General features: G+C 36.7%; 1 protein-coding gene across 1 annotated transcript in view; it reads left to right on the forward strand.

Annotated features, from left to right (window-relative positions):
- The window catches only part of LOC130244655 (collectin-12), a 67,713-nt gene that overhangs the window by 1,811 nt on the left and 49,284 nt on the right, over positions 1–16,618 (forward strand). Inside the window, exon 2 of the mRNA XM_056477177.1 lies at positions 3,253–3,303. Within this exon, the coding sequence (XP_056333152.1) occupies positions 3,253–3,303 (51 nt within the window). The remainder of the gene's footprint in view (positions 1–3,252; positions 3,304–16,618) is intronic.

The following is a 16,618-nucleotide window of genomic DNA, read 5'->3' on the forward strand; positions in this document are numbered from 1 at the left end:
TTACTCAGAGAATTAAAGGGAAAAATATTCTAAAAATAAAATGAATAGTATCATTGTTAATCAGTAGTAATATAAATACTTTCATGAGTTCTGGCTTAATTGTAGACCGTTGGGATGAATAACTAAATAAATTGACTGAGTGCAACTTTGTGACACATTCTCCTAAATCCAAGGTACAGTAAATCGAGCTGTGGAAAGTAAAGGATCAGGATTATGTCATTTAAAATGAAAAGCCTCTCAGTACTTTCTGAGGTGGTTGAAACTTTGTGTTTTCTGAGGGCCAAGATATTTTCCATTTTGAGAGCTTCTTACAGTAAAAACAGCGCCCATATTTCTCCATCCTGAGTCAGTTTGCATGTCCAAAGGCCAGATGTTCTGACAAACACCAAGCCTTCACATCACTTTTTGTGCCCAAAGAGTTATGCAACGTTTAAAAGTTTTTCTCCTTTTTAATCTGAATGCTGCCATCTAGTGGAAGTTACAATGTTACAAAGCATTCTCATTTTAATGGTGGCCTTTAAAATCCTGCCTAATTAGATGTCTCGTTTAATTAAACAAATTTATGACAGAGCTTTTAAAAATGACTTTAACAAATCACCTATAATTGCGTTGAAGTTCATCTCTGTTGTCACAGTGATTGTGTCAAAAATTGATGAATCGTTTTCCTGTCAGTTGCCTTAATGAGCTGTTTTTGGCTGTTTTAATTTTTTTAAATAAAAACGTGTAAATCATGTTAAGGTATGATTCGTAAATGGAGCAAAAGTTTGGCGTATAAAGTATTTTTAAAGAATTTATTACTTTTTGTCATCAAGGAAATATTAACTTTATAATCAAAAATGAGAGTAAAAACTTTAATAATTGTACAAAACTAAATATATTTCAAAATAGAATTTATATTGGTAAAAAAAATGAAATCAAGCAGAACAACTGATCTCATAATAACGAGTGACAGTTTTCCTGTGGATTGTCTAGATTTAGTCAAAATGTAAAATAGATTATTTATAATTATGGTTATTAATAATGATAATTTAATTTACCAATAAATTTAAGGCATTATCACATTTATGATTGATAAACTAAGCAAGCGTTTGGGGTTAGCATATATCTTGGTCAGTAAAGACAAATACAATGGAGGAAATTGAACATGTCATGTTTTTTTTTCCTGGGAATACAAACAAAAACAAAACAAACATAAAAATGGCTTATGTGTAATAACGATGGAATGACACAAGGAGAAAGTACTGAACTACTGAAATGTATTTACTTTATATAAAAGGCTTTGCTTTTGTGATGGCAGCTTGAAGATGCCTCTCATTTGAAGAATGAAGTCACATGCGTTGCTCAGGTGTGAGTTTTTCACAGACTTCAACAGAATGGGTCTCGTCTATCAAATCTGATTCAAGTCAGGTAATTGGCTGGGCCATTCTATAGCTTGATTTTCTTTCTCTGAACGCATTTGAGAGTTTCCTTAGCTGTGTTTTAGATCATTGTCTCGCACCTTCTTCATGTGTTCAATACTTTTACATTGTGTCATTTCATTTTATTACACATAACCTAATATGTACACTAATTAGTTTTGTTTTCTTTGTGTTTATGGATTTATTTGGTTGTAACCAACATCCAGGGGAAATGTCAAGTCAGTGGCCCCTTTAGAAATATGTTCTGAGAAAAATGGTGAGGTGTTCAATACTTATTTTCCCAGTGTTTGTGTGTATATTTCAACAAAGGTTTGCAGAAATATTATAGTTTCCACAAAATGATTAAACAATTGTCAACACTACATAAAAATAAAATCAAAATTCTATAAAACTAAAAAGTGACAAACCGTTCTCCTTGCCTGGATTTTGGCCAAACATTTAAAATAAATTCAATGTTTCTGCTTCATTATTTTTCTTTTGGCTACATGGATGTTTATTTACCAGTAAATCTATTGAAGGCATTAACATATTAACGATTAGTAAACAGAGCAAAACTGCAGATGGAAATAACCTAATATGGCTGTTCAGACCACACACTGTGAATTACTGTTCCCCTGAGCCTCACTCATCCGCACTCCTCTCTGATGCTCCTCAATACATAACATATTTAACCTTAAAGGCTTCATTTCATCCAATAATTCTCTGGAAATGTCATATTTCAGGCTGTGGTGTTGTAAAAATGTAGTGTTTTTTGAGGTATGTGGGAGCTTTGTTCTTGTGCATTTCCCAGAACGTTGTTGTTGTTGTTGTTTTTTTCAGCAAAAAGACTGAAATAGCTGTCAGCTTTAGTCTACAATGCTCTGTTTGTCCCCCATTTTTCCACTCTGAGGTTTGTGTGTGTGTCCAGTTTGAGGTCACGCTCGGTGGGGGTTTTTGACGGACTGTTCCTCCTCCCACCTGCGGTTCAGACTTTAGTATCAGATTGAGGGGGAGAGACTGGGCTTCAACTACAGAAACACATGTTCTTCCTTTATTTTCTCTGGCCTTTGGACAATGACACATAAAACCGCCTGGAGTCACCCCTCTCCTTTCCCATGAGCATTGTAGCCACATGAGAGAGCGCTGTTAGGCAGACAGGAAGAGGAAGTAGAGGATGGTATGGTTTGGTTAACTCATGAATGGGCCATCTTTGCTGCTGTTATTTCAGCAGTCAGATCCATATCACATGCTGGTTTATCAGTTCCAAATGCTCATGTTTGTTTGTTTAGTTTGTCTGTCTTGGTTTAATGTATTGGCCGTGCTTTCAAGGAAACGTGTTCTTATGTTTCAGAACTTTCTGTCTCCGTATAATGCGTGTTAAAGTTTAATGTATAAGATTTCTCTAAAATAATACAACAATTACACAGAGATGGAAAAATAATTAAGAGAGCACAGGAAAATGATTGGTTTCTCTGGATTTACTTGATTTATTAGGCATTGGTTTCAGCTATTGTCATTTAAATCGTTTATTTAAAACACTGGCATTGATGAATCTAAATATATCTGAAAACATGGCTCTTTTATTTTTAATTAAAGTGAAATAAAAATCTAAATGAACAAATCAAAATGTAAAAATTTGGTTTTATTCAGAAGAAAACCATTTAAAAGTAGGGATATACTTTTATTTGAAAGAAATGATTACTTTAATTCAGCAAGGACAAATGAATTAATCAAAGTGACAGACTGAATACTGAAGAGTGGAGGAATAATGAATATCGTCTTGAAATCATACCTTATATAAAGACATCATTTACGCAGCATTTCCTTCACTAACATCATCATTTGTCACTTGCAGACGACTTCAATGATGAAGAGGAAGTGCAGTCGTTTGGCTACAAAAGGTTTGGTAAGTGTATTGCATTATCTGCTAAGTTTTTCCTTATCAATTGAGAGTCTCTCTTTAATTCTTCTCCACATATCAGCTTTGACGTGTTTTCAGTGTTTTAAAGGTGAACTGGTGATTTAACTTCTAATCATGAAAGCTGATTATGAGTTTCTCAAGGGCATGCCCTGCTCTCAACCGCGGTTGTTTTCCCCTCTTAACATGTGCTGTTATCATTAGCCATCATTTGTTTGGCGGATGTTTTAGTGTAGAGATCTGGATGTCTCGGTCTTTGCTCTGCTTTCACATCTTGCTGTTTAGCATCCGATCATGATAAACTTTCTTTAAATGGTTTGAATATGTTTGAAGGGTTTGTTTATAAGTAAACAAGCTATGAAACAATTTTGATTTGATAAGTTCATGTCATATTTTTCATTATGACGCTTTTGACCTGAAAAACTGGATTATGAAGCAGTAGACTTTGAAATATAGTGGCCTTCAGTGCCTATTCCAATTTTACTATACATTTAAATATTAAACATGCATTGGAATACAAAATCAGCAACTTAAAATGGCATTTTGGGTTTAAGAGAAATAAGAGAAAATGAACAAGAGCTGCCATATATTTAAATCACTGCCATTAGCACTGATGTTGAACTGAAGTGAATTAACACTAATCTGACTCTATTCGAAATGATATTACTGTTGTTTATCAGAATCAGAATCGGTTTTATTGCTAAGTGTGCATACACACACAAGGATTTTTCAATTCAATTCACCTTTATTTGTATAGCGCTTTTACAATGTAGATTGTGTCAAAGCAGCTTCACATAGAAGATCATAGTAAATTGGAACAGTGTAGTTCAGTTTTCAGTGTTGAAGTTCAGTTCAGTTTAGCTCAGTTCAGTGTGGTTTAATAATCACTGCTGAGAGTCCAAACACTGAAGAGCAAATCCAACGATGCTCAGAGGAGAGGGAAAAAACCTTCACTAATTGGCGAAATTGAAGAAAAAATAACCTTGAGAGAAACCAGACTCAGTTGGGCATGACTATTTTAATTTCTCCGCTGTCCAAGGTATTTGTTTTTGCTACAGAAGCTTCCAGTGTACATAAAGTGACAAGTGACAACACGAAAATAAATATGAAAAAAAAAAAGATAAACATTAATCAGAGAGGCGGTTAGTCAAAAAGCTCTGGATGATGAATTGTATGTACAGATGTGTTATAAATATACAAGTTATAAGGTGGAATATGGAACTGCTTATTGCTGAATAGAACTATTTTCACATCACCCATAAATACTGAGTTGTTTCAACCTGACATTGAGTTCAAACATCATTTAAATTTTAACTTAAGCGTTGGGTTTGTTCATTTCTGCCAAACTTTGGGCTGAAACAACTGAACTGATAACTGATCATTTTGCAATATTTTATCTCTGTGAAGCAGTTTTGATAAAATTCTGTATGGTAGAATTTGCTGCAAAAATCAAGGTGACTTGACTTTGTGAAAGATATGATGAAATATGAATTATAATGTGGTCTGGTAAGCATCATATCATCAAGTCCTATATATCTAAGATCCAAATCTAAATTGTTTCAGGTAGAAAGACCAAACAATATCAAGTAAATGTACAGTGGATAGTATACACATGGCGTTTGGGCTGTGTTTTGCTTTGTAGCTTCACCAAGCTGTAGTAACGCGTTGTAGATCAACTGGATCTCAGTTGTGGTGGATGTTTACAGTGTGTACGGATACAGACTAACTGGGCCAGGATTGGATTGCTAACTCACCAAAATCAACTTATTGAAATAACCCATTGTCTCTGTTTACATGCAATCCAAGACCTGAGGCCTTTTGCACAAAGAAAAAAAAAAGTTTTTTACCCTGGTAAGTTTAAATTTAGTTTGAGCAAACTCATGAGTTTTCGGGCTTAGGAAGGAGAGTTGGTTTTGATCAGGTTTTGTCACAGATTTTGGTAATGCTATACAGCTAAACTGTTTCAGAGGACGTTTTAATTTGGGTTAGAGATCGCAAACCTTAACTGGACCAATCAGCAGTTAGAAAAGTGACATATTTGAGACAATAAAGCACTCCCAGTTCCCCTGTGTCTATTTTGCTTCAAATGAAAGCCTTTTACACTTAAAGCGTTTTCTTGTCGGCTTAGATCCTTTAGTAATCCGGGGTCGCCACAGCGGAATGAACCACCAACTTCTCTAGCATATCTTTTACACAGTGGATGCCCTTCCAGCTGCAACCCATCTCTGGGAAACATCCATACACATGCATACAGTACGGACAATTTAGTCTACCCAATTCACCTGTACCACATGTTTTTTGACTGTGGGGGAAACCGGAGCACCCGGAGGAAACCCACGCGAATGCAGGGAGAACATGCAAACTCCACACAGAAACGCCAACTGACCCAGCCGAGGCTCGAACCAGCGAACTTCTTGCTGTGAGGCGACAGCACTACCTACTGTGCCACCACGTCGCCCCACTAAAAGTGTTTTTCAGGCAGAATTGTCTTTAGTTGCTAACAATTTATTATACTATATCAACTACAGTTATTTACGCTAAGATAATATTTGAAAACTATGTATTCAAATATTTATGAATTGTCCGTTAATGTTAATAATAGCTTTCAATTCAAATTTCTTCTGAGAAATAAAGTGAGAAATGTTGTGCATGTAAGAAATCAGGTGCATCCAGTCCAGAGTTGATCACAAACTTTTGGATAAACCCAGAGTTTATATCAAGCATTGTGAAACCACTTAACCTGGTCTTAACCAGGTTGGATTTGTTTGGTTTTGTCAACTTGAAATTACTCTGTAACCTGAAGTTTGTTCAACTTGTTTTGTGCAATAGGCCTCTGGCAATGCGATAATGCGTTAAACTAATCATTAGAATCAAAGTCAGCATTAAATTTGTGGCTTATATATTATACTCTCATAATGCAACACTTTTAATTGCAATATTTCTGCTTCTGCTACATAAGAACACATTTCAGAATTCAGATCAAGAAAGCATTGTCATTTTCTGATCTCTAGCTTGCTCTGTCTGGATGAACTGAAATCTGACAGTCAATTTATGCTTAAACATATGATGTTGAACATTTGAACATGTTTAAGTGTTGACTTGTAATTGTCGCACACTCATTGCCAGCTCTTGCATTTATCATTAACTGTAGAACAGAAGCTCACATTTATTGACCAAAGTGTTAACATTGCATTCCTTGTTTACCATTGTAACAGGCAATATTATAAAAAGGAATGGTCTTGTGGGGTAATGGATGTTGCTGAAGATGCATGTTGACGTTTAACATCTGCTCTTAATCCTCTTACTTTTTTTCCTTTTAAGAAGTGCCATGTTTAATTACGCCACTGTCCTCCAAGAGAGGCCTTCAGCAACAAATCACTTTAACTGAGTAATTCACTAGTATATTACCTATGCATTAAGGCATTTGCAAATCTGTAGTCTTAGGTGGTCCTGAAAGAGGTTGTAGGTTTCAGCATGAGCTTCCATCATCCAACTAACAGTTATTAAAGCGGAATGAGTTATTTCCCAGCGTGACTTCGATTTCATTTCATGCAGAGTAATAATGGGCTGTTTGACCTAGGAGGTGGAGGAATGGGTTGATAAAGGGCAGGAACATTAAAAGTGTAGCTCCTAAAAGTGATTGGACTCAAGCCCACAGTTCATTTGTCATGGCAGAAGAGTGGTGCTGAGTGAATTTGTCATGCACCTCATTGGTTTTGAATACTTATTGGAGTGTTAAGTTAATTAGACTGAATGCAGATGCTTTAAGGTTTATAGTCTACACTTTGGGGTTTAGGTTCTCTTGCCTTTTTCCTAAATGTAATTTCAGGAGGGCTGAGTAAGGTTTAGTGATCGACTGGTGGAGTCTTTTAAAGAGTATTTCTTACTATTTGGGGTGAAAGGAGAGACCCCACAGGCTTTTAAAAACAGAAAGCATATTAAAAGCGAGTCAAGTGCCTACTATTAATGTTAGTTAATGTTTTGAATAGCTTTTGTGAAAATGCCTTGTCCAAATATGGGTCTGTCATCTTCTTTCAGTATATCAGACGTTTGGGCCAAAATGAAACACTGCAATTATTCTGACCTGTAAGTACTGAAATGTATAAAAGATTAAGTGACCATACTGTATTGAATTATTTTAAATGATTGTTGAGAAATGGGTAAAATCTAGTGGTTTACAGCAGGGCTTAATTTGTAAATGGATAATTTCCAGAATAAAACCAGGAAATAAAAGTTACCGTGACTGACATGTCCACCACATAATTTCAGTTTTCCCGGAACATGGCGTTACTAAGCGGTAATTACAAAAAAATTATAACATTTTTGATCGTTTTTTAAATTATTTTGTATAACGTTATGGGTCAACAAACATAAATTGTGTGAAACATCACTATTCAATTTACTAAGACCACTGACATTCAGTTCACTTCATTATTATGTGCCAAGCGAAAATAACTCACTCAGTCCAATCTTCAAGAAGAGCCCACAGTTATCTCTTCTGTCATGTTTTCTGGCTGGTTTGAAGTCATTTAGCTTCTGTTTCCTGCTATCCTGATCCAGGCGGCACAGTTTCATCTTCTGAAGATCTCTTTTGATCAGGTTCATGATCAGATTTACTCGTGGTTTTAAAAAATAATATATGCTTGACTGCCTCTTTGCCATTTTGAAAATACAAATATTATTTATGTTGGCCACTATGACGTTATTTATTTTTCTCTGCACACTGTGCACGAAACAATCACCAACCAATGAGAGTGATTGTAAACGTAAGAAATTTTATAAGTCGAAAGTGACTACCTTTATGTGTACGCGCGCACACAATCCACACAGCTTTGCTCACTGTTCTTACCTAGGACTCAATCACACATTCTCTCTCTCTCTCTCTCTCTCTCTCTCTCTCTCTCTCTCTCTCTCACTCACACACATGCAGGTATTCACCATACAAAAGTTAATGCCGGATCAGTTAAAATAAATATCGGAACGCAAATCACGAATATCTGACATTTCCCAGAACAGGATCCAGCAAGTTCTGGCTCAAATTATGCACTGGTTGAAAGGATAGGGACAGAGATCTTGGTCCAAACTGACAAGATTGTGTCACATAGTTGCTGCAGGTTGGATTGGATTGAGATTGAAAATTAGCTGGAGATATTGTAATAGTGGAGAGCGTGTGAGTATTGTGAATTCGTTGTCAAGAAACAAGTTTGTGATGATTTGAGCTTTGTGATACATAATTCTGCTGGAAGTAGTCATTACAAAACGGACACTCTGTGGTTAAAAAGACATGGTCAGTAACAGTACCTACTACCCATGTGGACTGTTGTGTTTATATGATTTAATTGGTTCTCAAGGGTGCAGAAAATATGGCCCGCATCATTTCAGCACCAGCAGCCTGAGCCCTTGATATAAGGCAGGATGGATCCATTCTTTTAGGTTGTTTAAACTGAATTCTGATCCAGTCATCCAGATGTTGCCACAGAAATGGAGGGTAGTCGAGGCTCATTTCCTTGGCTTGCAGGGTCCATGCATGGGTGTGTGTTCCTCTGAGTGGGTATACTTATTTTTGCTGAGTCAGTCCAGTTATAGTCAGAAGGGCATGGAAAATATTCAAAACACTTTTCTCTGTGGCAAGACCAGACAACCAAAGCTGTCTGTTTAGATCTGTCAAACAGTTTGATTTTAATACAGTTTCATGATTAAGTTGATTATTTCCCCTTCACTCAAAATATCAAAGTGCTGCCACATATTTGGCAAAAGTTACTCTTTATCCTTGAGTTTAATAGAAGGGATTCCTTTTACTGCTTTATAAGCTTTTGACATGGAAATACTTTTTTCCTTGGTTGTTTTTCATTTGGAAAGAGAGCTGGAAGGATGGAGATGTAAGAAAACACTGAAAGAAACCATTTTAGATCATTTCAAAAAAATAAATGAGCAATGCCACAACCTGACAGTAAAATACAAGAGTTGTTATTTATTGCTCACACACAATTAAATTATGATTAGGAAAATTGTACATTCTAGATGGTACTTACCTTAAAGTATAAAGCTGTCAATGTATAGCAATACATTGTAAGAAATACGAGGTACAAGAGTTGTCATTGGGGTGGTACCTTTTCAAAAGGCACACATTTGTAACAAATTTGTAAAAGGGTCTACAGTATATTGGTATGTCAAAGATATATATATTAGTACCTAAAATTTCAAGAGGTACACTTTGTAGGTACTAATATGTACCCTTGAGGTATTAATAAAAAACCCTTTAATTACAAATGTGTATTTTTGGAAAAAGTACCACCCCCGTGACAGCTCTTGTACCATTATTTCTGAGAGTGTACCATTTCAAAACATTAAGTACCTAATGGGTCCAAACACTATCTAGACAATAATCAAATTTTTAAAATACCATTAAAATAGACACATTTTGAATTATGAAAAAAAAATGAAAGTATAGATGTTTGAAAACATGTGTCCTTATTAATTAAGGTAATTTCTCTAAAAACGTGTTTTTTTTTGGGCTTATTTTTGTCTAATAATTTTGTAAACAAAAAGTAAAATCCTGAAAATACCAAAAAAGTAAAATACACATCAATGATGTGAATCTCCTGTTCCACCACATCCCAAAGGTGCTCTATTGGATTGAGATCTGGTGACTGTGGAAGCCATTTGAGTACAGTGAACTCATTGTCATATTCAAGAAATCAAATTCTGACCCTATCCGAATGTCGATACAGAAATCGAGACTCATCAGACTAGGCAACTTTTTACCAATCTTCTATTGTCCAATTTTAGTGAGTCTGTGTCAATTGTAGTGTGGTCTTCTGCTGCTGTAGCCCAGCCGCCTCAAGGTTCAACTTGTGTGTTCAGAGATGCCCTTCTGCATACCTCAGTTGTAATGAGTGGTTATTTGAGTTTCTGTTGCCTTTCTATCAGCTCAAACCAGTCTGGCCATTCTCCTCTGAACTCTGGAATCAACAAGGCATTTGTGCCCACAGAACTGCGGCTCACTGGATTTTTATTTTTTTTTCTTTTTCGGACCATTCTCTGTAAACTCTAGAGATGGTTGTGCGTGAAATGTGTGATTGGCTGATTAGAAACTTCCATTAACAAGCAGTTAGACAGTGTGTACCTTATAAAGTGGCCAGTGAGTGTACATTATGTATTATTGCAGTGTGTGTCATCCTTGAGTGTTTTGTAGTGTAGATGCAGCATGTCTGAGTCAGATTGAGTGTTTTTTTTTTAATTTGGCTTGAGCTTATTATTACTTGAGGGTTTTCATATAGTACTGTTCTGTCATGTCGGCTCCAAACATGCTGGTGTGTTTTTAATATGTGTGCATGTATGTTTACGTATGTTTAATATGTATGAAGGATAGAGGTGGATGGAGAATGAACATTTGTCTGTCCTTTAGCCCACAGGGTGTGTGGGGGTGAGCTGTCAGGGGGGTCTGGAGGAGTTCATCCTTATCTCAAGCCTGTTGTAACCTGTATTAGGAGAAGGGTACACAGTTCTCCAACAGAAGAAAGGAGTTTTCCTTTCTCCAGCCTGTGCACAAATAGTCAATTCCCAGCAGGAGGTTCATGGGATGAGCTGTAAGGATTCTGGAAAGGGTTTGGGTCAGCGCAGGGTCAGGCCAGTGTAAAGGCACCTTTGCTGTAGCTCTCGGTGGTGGAGACAGTTTGGAGATGGGAAGCCAGACAAATCTGAGCTGAACAGTTCTTTCCAAAACAATGCAGTTTACATAGTGACACGAAAGATTTAGAGTAAATCTTGCTTGTTTATGCTGAATTGACTTGTTGTTAAAGGCCTTGACTAAATTCCTGCTTCTCAGTAGTCCAGCTTTTGTATGACGGGGAACAGATCAGGAGTGGCGTTCTCTTCGAGTAAACAAGGAATGCAATCAAATCTCTCCTTCTGCACTCTTGACAAATATATATAAATTCAGCTTGTAACATGAACCATCTGTTGAGCTCTACTGTGCGAGGAAAACGGTCAAGTTAGCATCCGTCCAGTCTCATAGATGGTCTTTGGAGATTGCCTACTATAACATGCGGTCATATGATAGGGTGTCACACCTATATGATGGATGGACTACGGTGCCTTTTCTTGCACCACAGGGTCTGGCGCTCATTCAAAAACAATACATGTCAGTGATGGAGACCAACTCTTTTCTTTTGGCATTACCAATAAAAGACAGACCCCGAGTGCAACGCTGTGTCTGATATATTAATGAAAGTCTTTTGGCTCCCAGCTCTGCCAAAATCAACTCTGCACTTCCTGGCCTTGAAAAAAAGGTAGAGTGAAAGAAAGAAAGATGTGTATTTTCCTTCACTCGACTCGCAGTACTACTTACTGGCAATCCATTTTGCAGAACTGGCCAAGACAGAGGCATAGTGCCTTTGTTTCTGAGACTTAGATTACTTTGGCTGTCAAGAGAACTGACGCACGGTATTATTCTTGATCGGGTTACAGTTTTAAACTTATTTAATGTTTAATTTAACCCAGATAAGAAGACTTAAATGGTTAATAATTGCAAAAAAATCTAGAGGAAATCTTCCTCTGATGGCTGACATTTGGCCATAATAACTTTGAATTATGGGACGAAGTATTTCTCTTTATGGTACATCTGAGTTTAATTGCACATGGCTCCACTGAGTGTTGTAAAATGATCCAAACAAATCCATTTAATTTTGTAGTCCATTTTTTATGTCTCCGAACATTATTTGTGTTTATATTTTGTTTCTTAGTCACATAATGGGTGGAGTGGCACCGTTTTCCTGCATTATGTTCTTGCCATGTCTGGCATGGAAGTGTATTCAAACGCTAGATTTACTGGCCATATTTGTTCGGTTATCCAAGCTAAAATTGAAGAATATTTTACTATTGGCCAAAAAAAGGGACTCATTTTCAGAGTTACAAGGTTTGGTTGTTGGTACGTAGAAGCCCAAAGTGTTCCAAGAAAATAATCCCCACACCATTACACCACCAGCAGCCTGCACCATCTATTCAAGATCTGATAGATTCATGCTTTCATGTTTACACCAAATTCTGACCCTAGCATCTGGATCTAGCAGAAATGGGATGGATCATAAGATCAGACAACCTTTTTTCAATCGTCTGCTGCCCAATTTTGGTTAACTTTTGTAAATTGTATCCTGTTTCCTGTTTTTAGCTGACAAGATTGCAGCCATTGTGGTCTTCTGTTACAGTGGTTGATTAGAAATGCTCTTCTGCAGAGCTTAGATGTTACAAGTAGTTATTTGAGTTACTGTTGTTTTGAACCAGTCTGGTTATTCTCTGTGCTCTGACATCAACAGAGCATTATTTTTCCACAGAACTGCATTTTGCTAGAAATTTTCAGTTGTCAGACCATTTATGCAAACCCCAGGGATGGCTGCATGTGAAAATCCCCATAAATCAGCAGTTTCTGAAATACTCATACCAGCCTTTCTCAACCATGCCCATTCAAACTCACTTTAAAACATTTCCTCCACAATCTGATGGCCAGTTTGAACTTCATCTTGGAAATCCTCTTGATTTAAATTGCATTGGTTTAGCTATTCGAGTGGCTGATGTGTTTAATTTAACCCAGAAAGATCACATAGTTAACTATTATTAAAAAGAAAAAATAATTCTTCCTCTGTTGGCTGATATTTGAACCGTAATAACTTTGAACTATGAGACCAAATATTTTTCTTCATGGTTCATCTGTAGTGTAATTGGACATGGCTCCACTGAGGGTTGTAAATTAATGTAGACATAACCAATTCAGTTCATAGTTTGTTTCTTAAGTCTCCCAACTAAATTAGTCTTTATATTATGTTTCTTAGTCTCTTACACAATGGAAAGAACGGCACTGTTTTCCTGCTGTTTGTTGTTTTTTGTTCTGTTACGTGTTAAGCATGTCTGGCGTGGAAGTTTATTAAAGAGCTCGGTGGTTTTATTGGCTGTGTAAAGTGATGAAGCTTGTGAGTGCTCTTAGGCAATTCTGGCTTATGTCAGGCTAAGCTTAGTTGCTGCGGTTCGAGCAGCCTTGCTGTGTGATGGTCTCTGATTGCTGAGTCAGGATCCAGGTCTTGTGGTGGGCCACCCACTAGCATGAACCCTTCCCACTCCAAACCCCCCGATCCACACTCATCCCACCACCGCAGATGATTCTGCCCAGCTAGAACCTTCTACATCCAATAAAGAGCTTAAAGGAACAGTTAGCTCGAGGAATTCTTTAAAGACTCTTTACACAGTCCATAGTGACCACGGCTGTCAAGGTCCAGAAAGAAAAGGAAACACTGTAAAAGTATCATGAAAGTTGTTCATGCGATTACGAATAAAAATTCATTGAGGACATTTGATAGCTTTACATGAGGGGCGATCTAAAATGTAACAGTACTGTTCGGTTGTATTGTTGCACACTGAAACATAAAATTGCAAATTACTTGCATAGTGATTTTGTTTTTGGAAATGTTAATTTAAACTTTTAAATATAATATACTGCTAAGTGAAGTATTACCAAAGGTACGGATAGGGGGGAATACGGATGAATTTTTTTCTAAGATTGATTACAAAAACAAATAACTAACATTGAATACATATAAATGATGAAATACATTGAATAAACAACTGATTTTATTTTACAACCCTTACTTCTCAACACAAGGAAATACCTAGAAGTCATTCTCAAATAGTAATTCTGAGGACCGGTTCTTTTGGAATTAAAAAAAATTTATTTCACTAAAGTGTGATCTGCTGTGTGCAACATGCATAGACTAAATGAGAATACAGCAACTTAGGTTGTATTTTTTAAGCAGCAAATACAATTGTCGGAATCTTCAGTAACTTCTTTTTTTTTTTTTTTTTTGTAAAATCCAGAATTGTCATCTATTTTTTTTTTTTAACCAAAAGACATGATGATTCTCAGTTTTTCCAGAATCGTGCAACTCTGACTGTATAACAAAACATCACTCATTTGCTCAACGTAAAGTTGAGTAGTATTTAAATAATGCTTGACCTTATACATCACAAATGTATATTATGCTAGCTGGCAGCTAGCTCTCTGCATCTCTCACATGGTCGCCACTAGGGTTGGGTATTGTTTGGTGGATATTTCGATACCGGTGCTAAATCGATACTTTTAAATAGTACCGGTGCCAAAACGGTGCCTGAACTTGCCACAAAATTATTTGACAAAAAATATATATATTTTAATCGTTATAATTGAACAATATAAATATATATTTATAATAAGTTTAAAGTAAACATCAATTCATATTTCATATATTAGAATTGCATTAATATATTTCTTTTGATCATTTTATTGTTAGCATGAATGCAAGATTTGCATTATGCTATTAACATTACATTAGCTTACTACTAACTTGTGGAAAGGCTGTCATTAAAATCAGGGAACACCTTTTTTTCTGGGTTTGGGGCTTGTGAATACTTTTACATGGACATCAGTGATCTAATGATCTTAATTTGAATAAGACAATAATATGATTCAGGTGTTTACATGAGTTGCTTATTGAATGTTACATTCCTGATTCCCAGTTACATGTTATAGCACATAGATCTGTAGTCATTGCGTCACCAGCCTATAAATGTTTCCTCTGCAGTTTGTGTCTGTGGTCCTTTAAGATAATCAAAAATCACTATTTATGTGGTAGACTCTTGATCAGAGTATTGTCTTAATCAGGACTTGACATTAACTTTTTTGATCACCAGCCACTGTGGCTAGTAGTTTTCCAACATTACTAGCCACTCTGCATTTTCACTAGCCACAATTTTATTGATGGGAAAATATATTTTATACACATAAATATGACTTTGACATACTAAAATTACTTGATTTAGATTTTGTGTTATGTCCACATGCCTCCTCACTCATTTCACTTGGGTCATGGTTTCATAGTATTACAATTAGTTTTTATTTCACATGACTTTTCAGAGCTCAAAATGAAGAATTTGCCAAATTTATCTCTGACCACACCAAACATATAAATAATTATTTCTTAGCCACACATTTTAAATGTGTCAAATGTTAAATGTTTTTATCTAACAAAACATATGCACAGTAATCTGTCCTGGCTAAAGGTCCCATCACCAGTTAACAACACATAAATGGGTAGTAAATCTCCCATAAAAGCAATGGTACTGTAAAAAAAAGAGAACCGATCACATCAGTTGCGTTTCTAGGTACTGTTGCTTCACGCAAGGAAACGGGAGCGCTCGCACTTTAAACAGTCGCGCGCATCACATCAGCTGTCTTTCTTTTGCTTGCACGAACATAATTATTTTTGTCAGTCATGTTGGTGCATCAGAATCCTCTCTTGTAAAATATAGCCATTCTTTAGAATGCTTACTGTTAGCAAATTAGATGAATGCGATCATTCGTGTTGATGAAGGGAGTCACTCACCGCATGTGCCGTACTGCGTGCTTTGCCTTCTATAAGCAGCAAGAACAAACTCCTGACATCGCTGACTGGTGTTCGTATCCCTCAAAGCGGTTTAGAATTAAATATTTAGAGATGGTGTGACAGAACACATACTTATGTGTGCCTTAGATGCACCCCTTAATGTTTCTTACATTCTTGTTGCAGCACCAGTGGCACCGGAATTAGGCACCGAAATTCATATGCTGATTCGCTCCATTGCATACCGGTTACAAAGGTACCACTGGGTTTCGGTACCCAAAACGAGTCGCCACCCAATGAAGCTAGGCAGGGCTGCGTTCAGTCAAAACTTGGATGGGAGACCACATGGGAAAGCTAGGTTGCTGCCGGAAGTGGTGTTAAGTGAGTGTAGGTCCTAACACCCCAGTATATTGACGGGGATTCTATACTGATCAGTGAGCACAGTCTTTCAGATGAGATGAGGTCCTGACTCTGTGGTCGTTAAAAATCTCAGGATGTCCTTTGAAAAAGAGTAGGGGTTTAACCCCGGTGTCCTGGCCAAATTTGCCCATTGCCCTCTGTCCATCATGGCCTCCTAACCATCCCCATATCATAATTGGCTTCATCACTCTGCCTTCTCTCCACCAATCAGCTGGTGTGCAGTCTGGCGCAATATGTCATCCAGGTGTATGCCCCCCCCCCCCCCCCCCCCAAAAAAAATTTTGTAAAGTGCTTTAAGTGTCCAGAAAAGCAATTAGGAATTATTATTATTATTATTAATATTCATTGTCTAGAATGGTGTTTTTGAGCTTGTCAGTATTCGGCTGTTGTAAGGAAAAACTGAATAACATTTGTTTAGAAAAATAATCTTTCTGGTTCCGAATGAAAAGTTTCCTGATTTTATGAGGATACATCATTTC

This window comes from Danio aesculapii, chromosome 2 (assembly GCF_903798145.1).
Source record: "Danio aesculapii chromosome 2, fDanAes4.1, whole genome shotgun sequence".
NCBI classification, from domain to species: domain Eukaryota; kingdom Metazoa; phylum Chordata; class Actinopteri; order Cypriniformes; family Danionidae; genus Danio; species Danio aesculapii.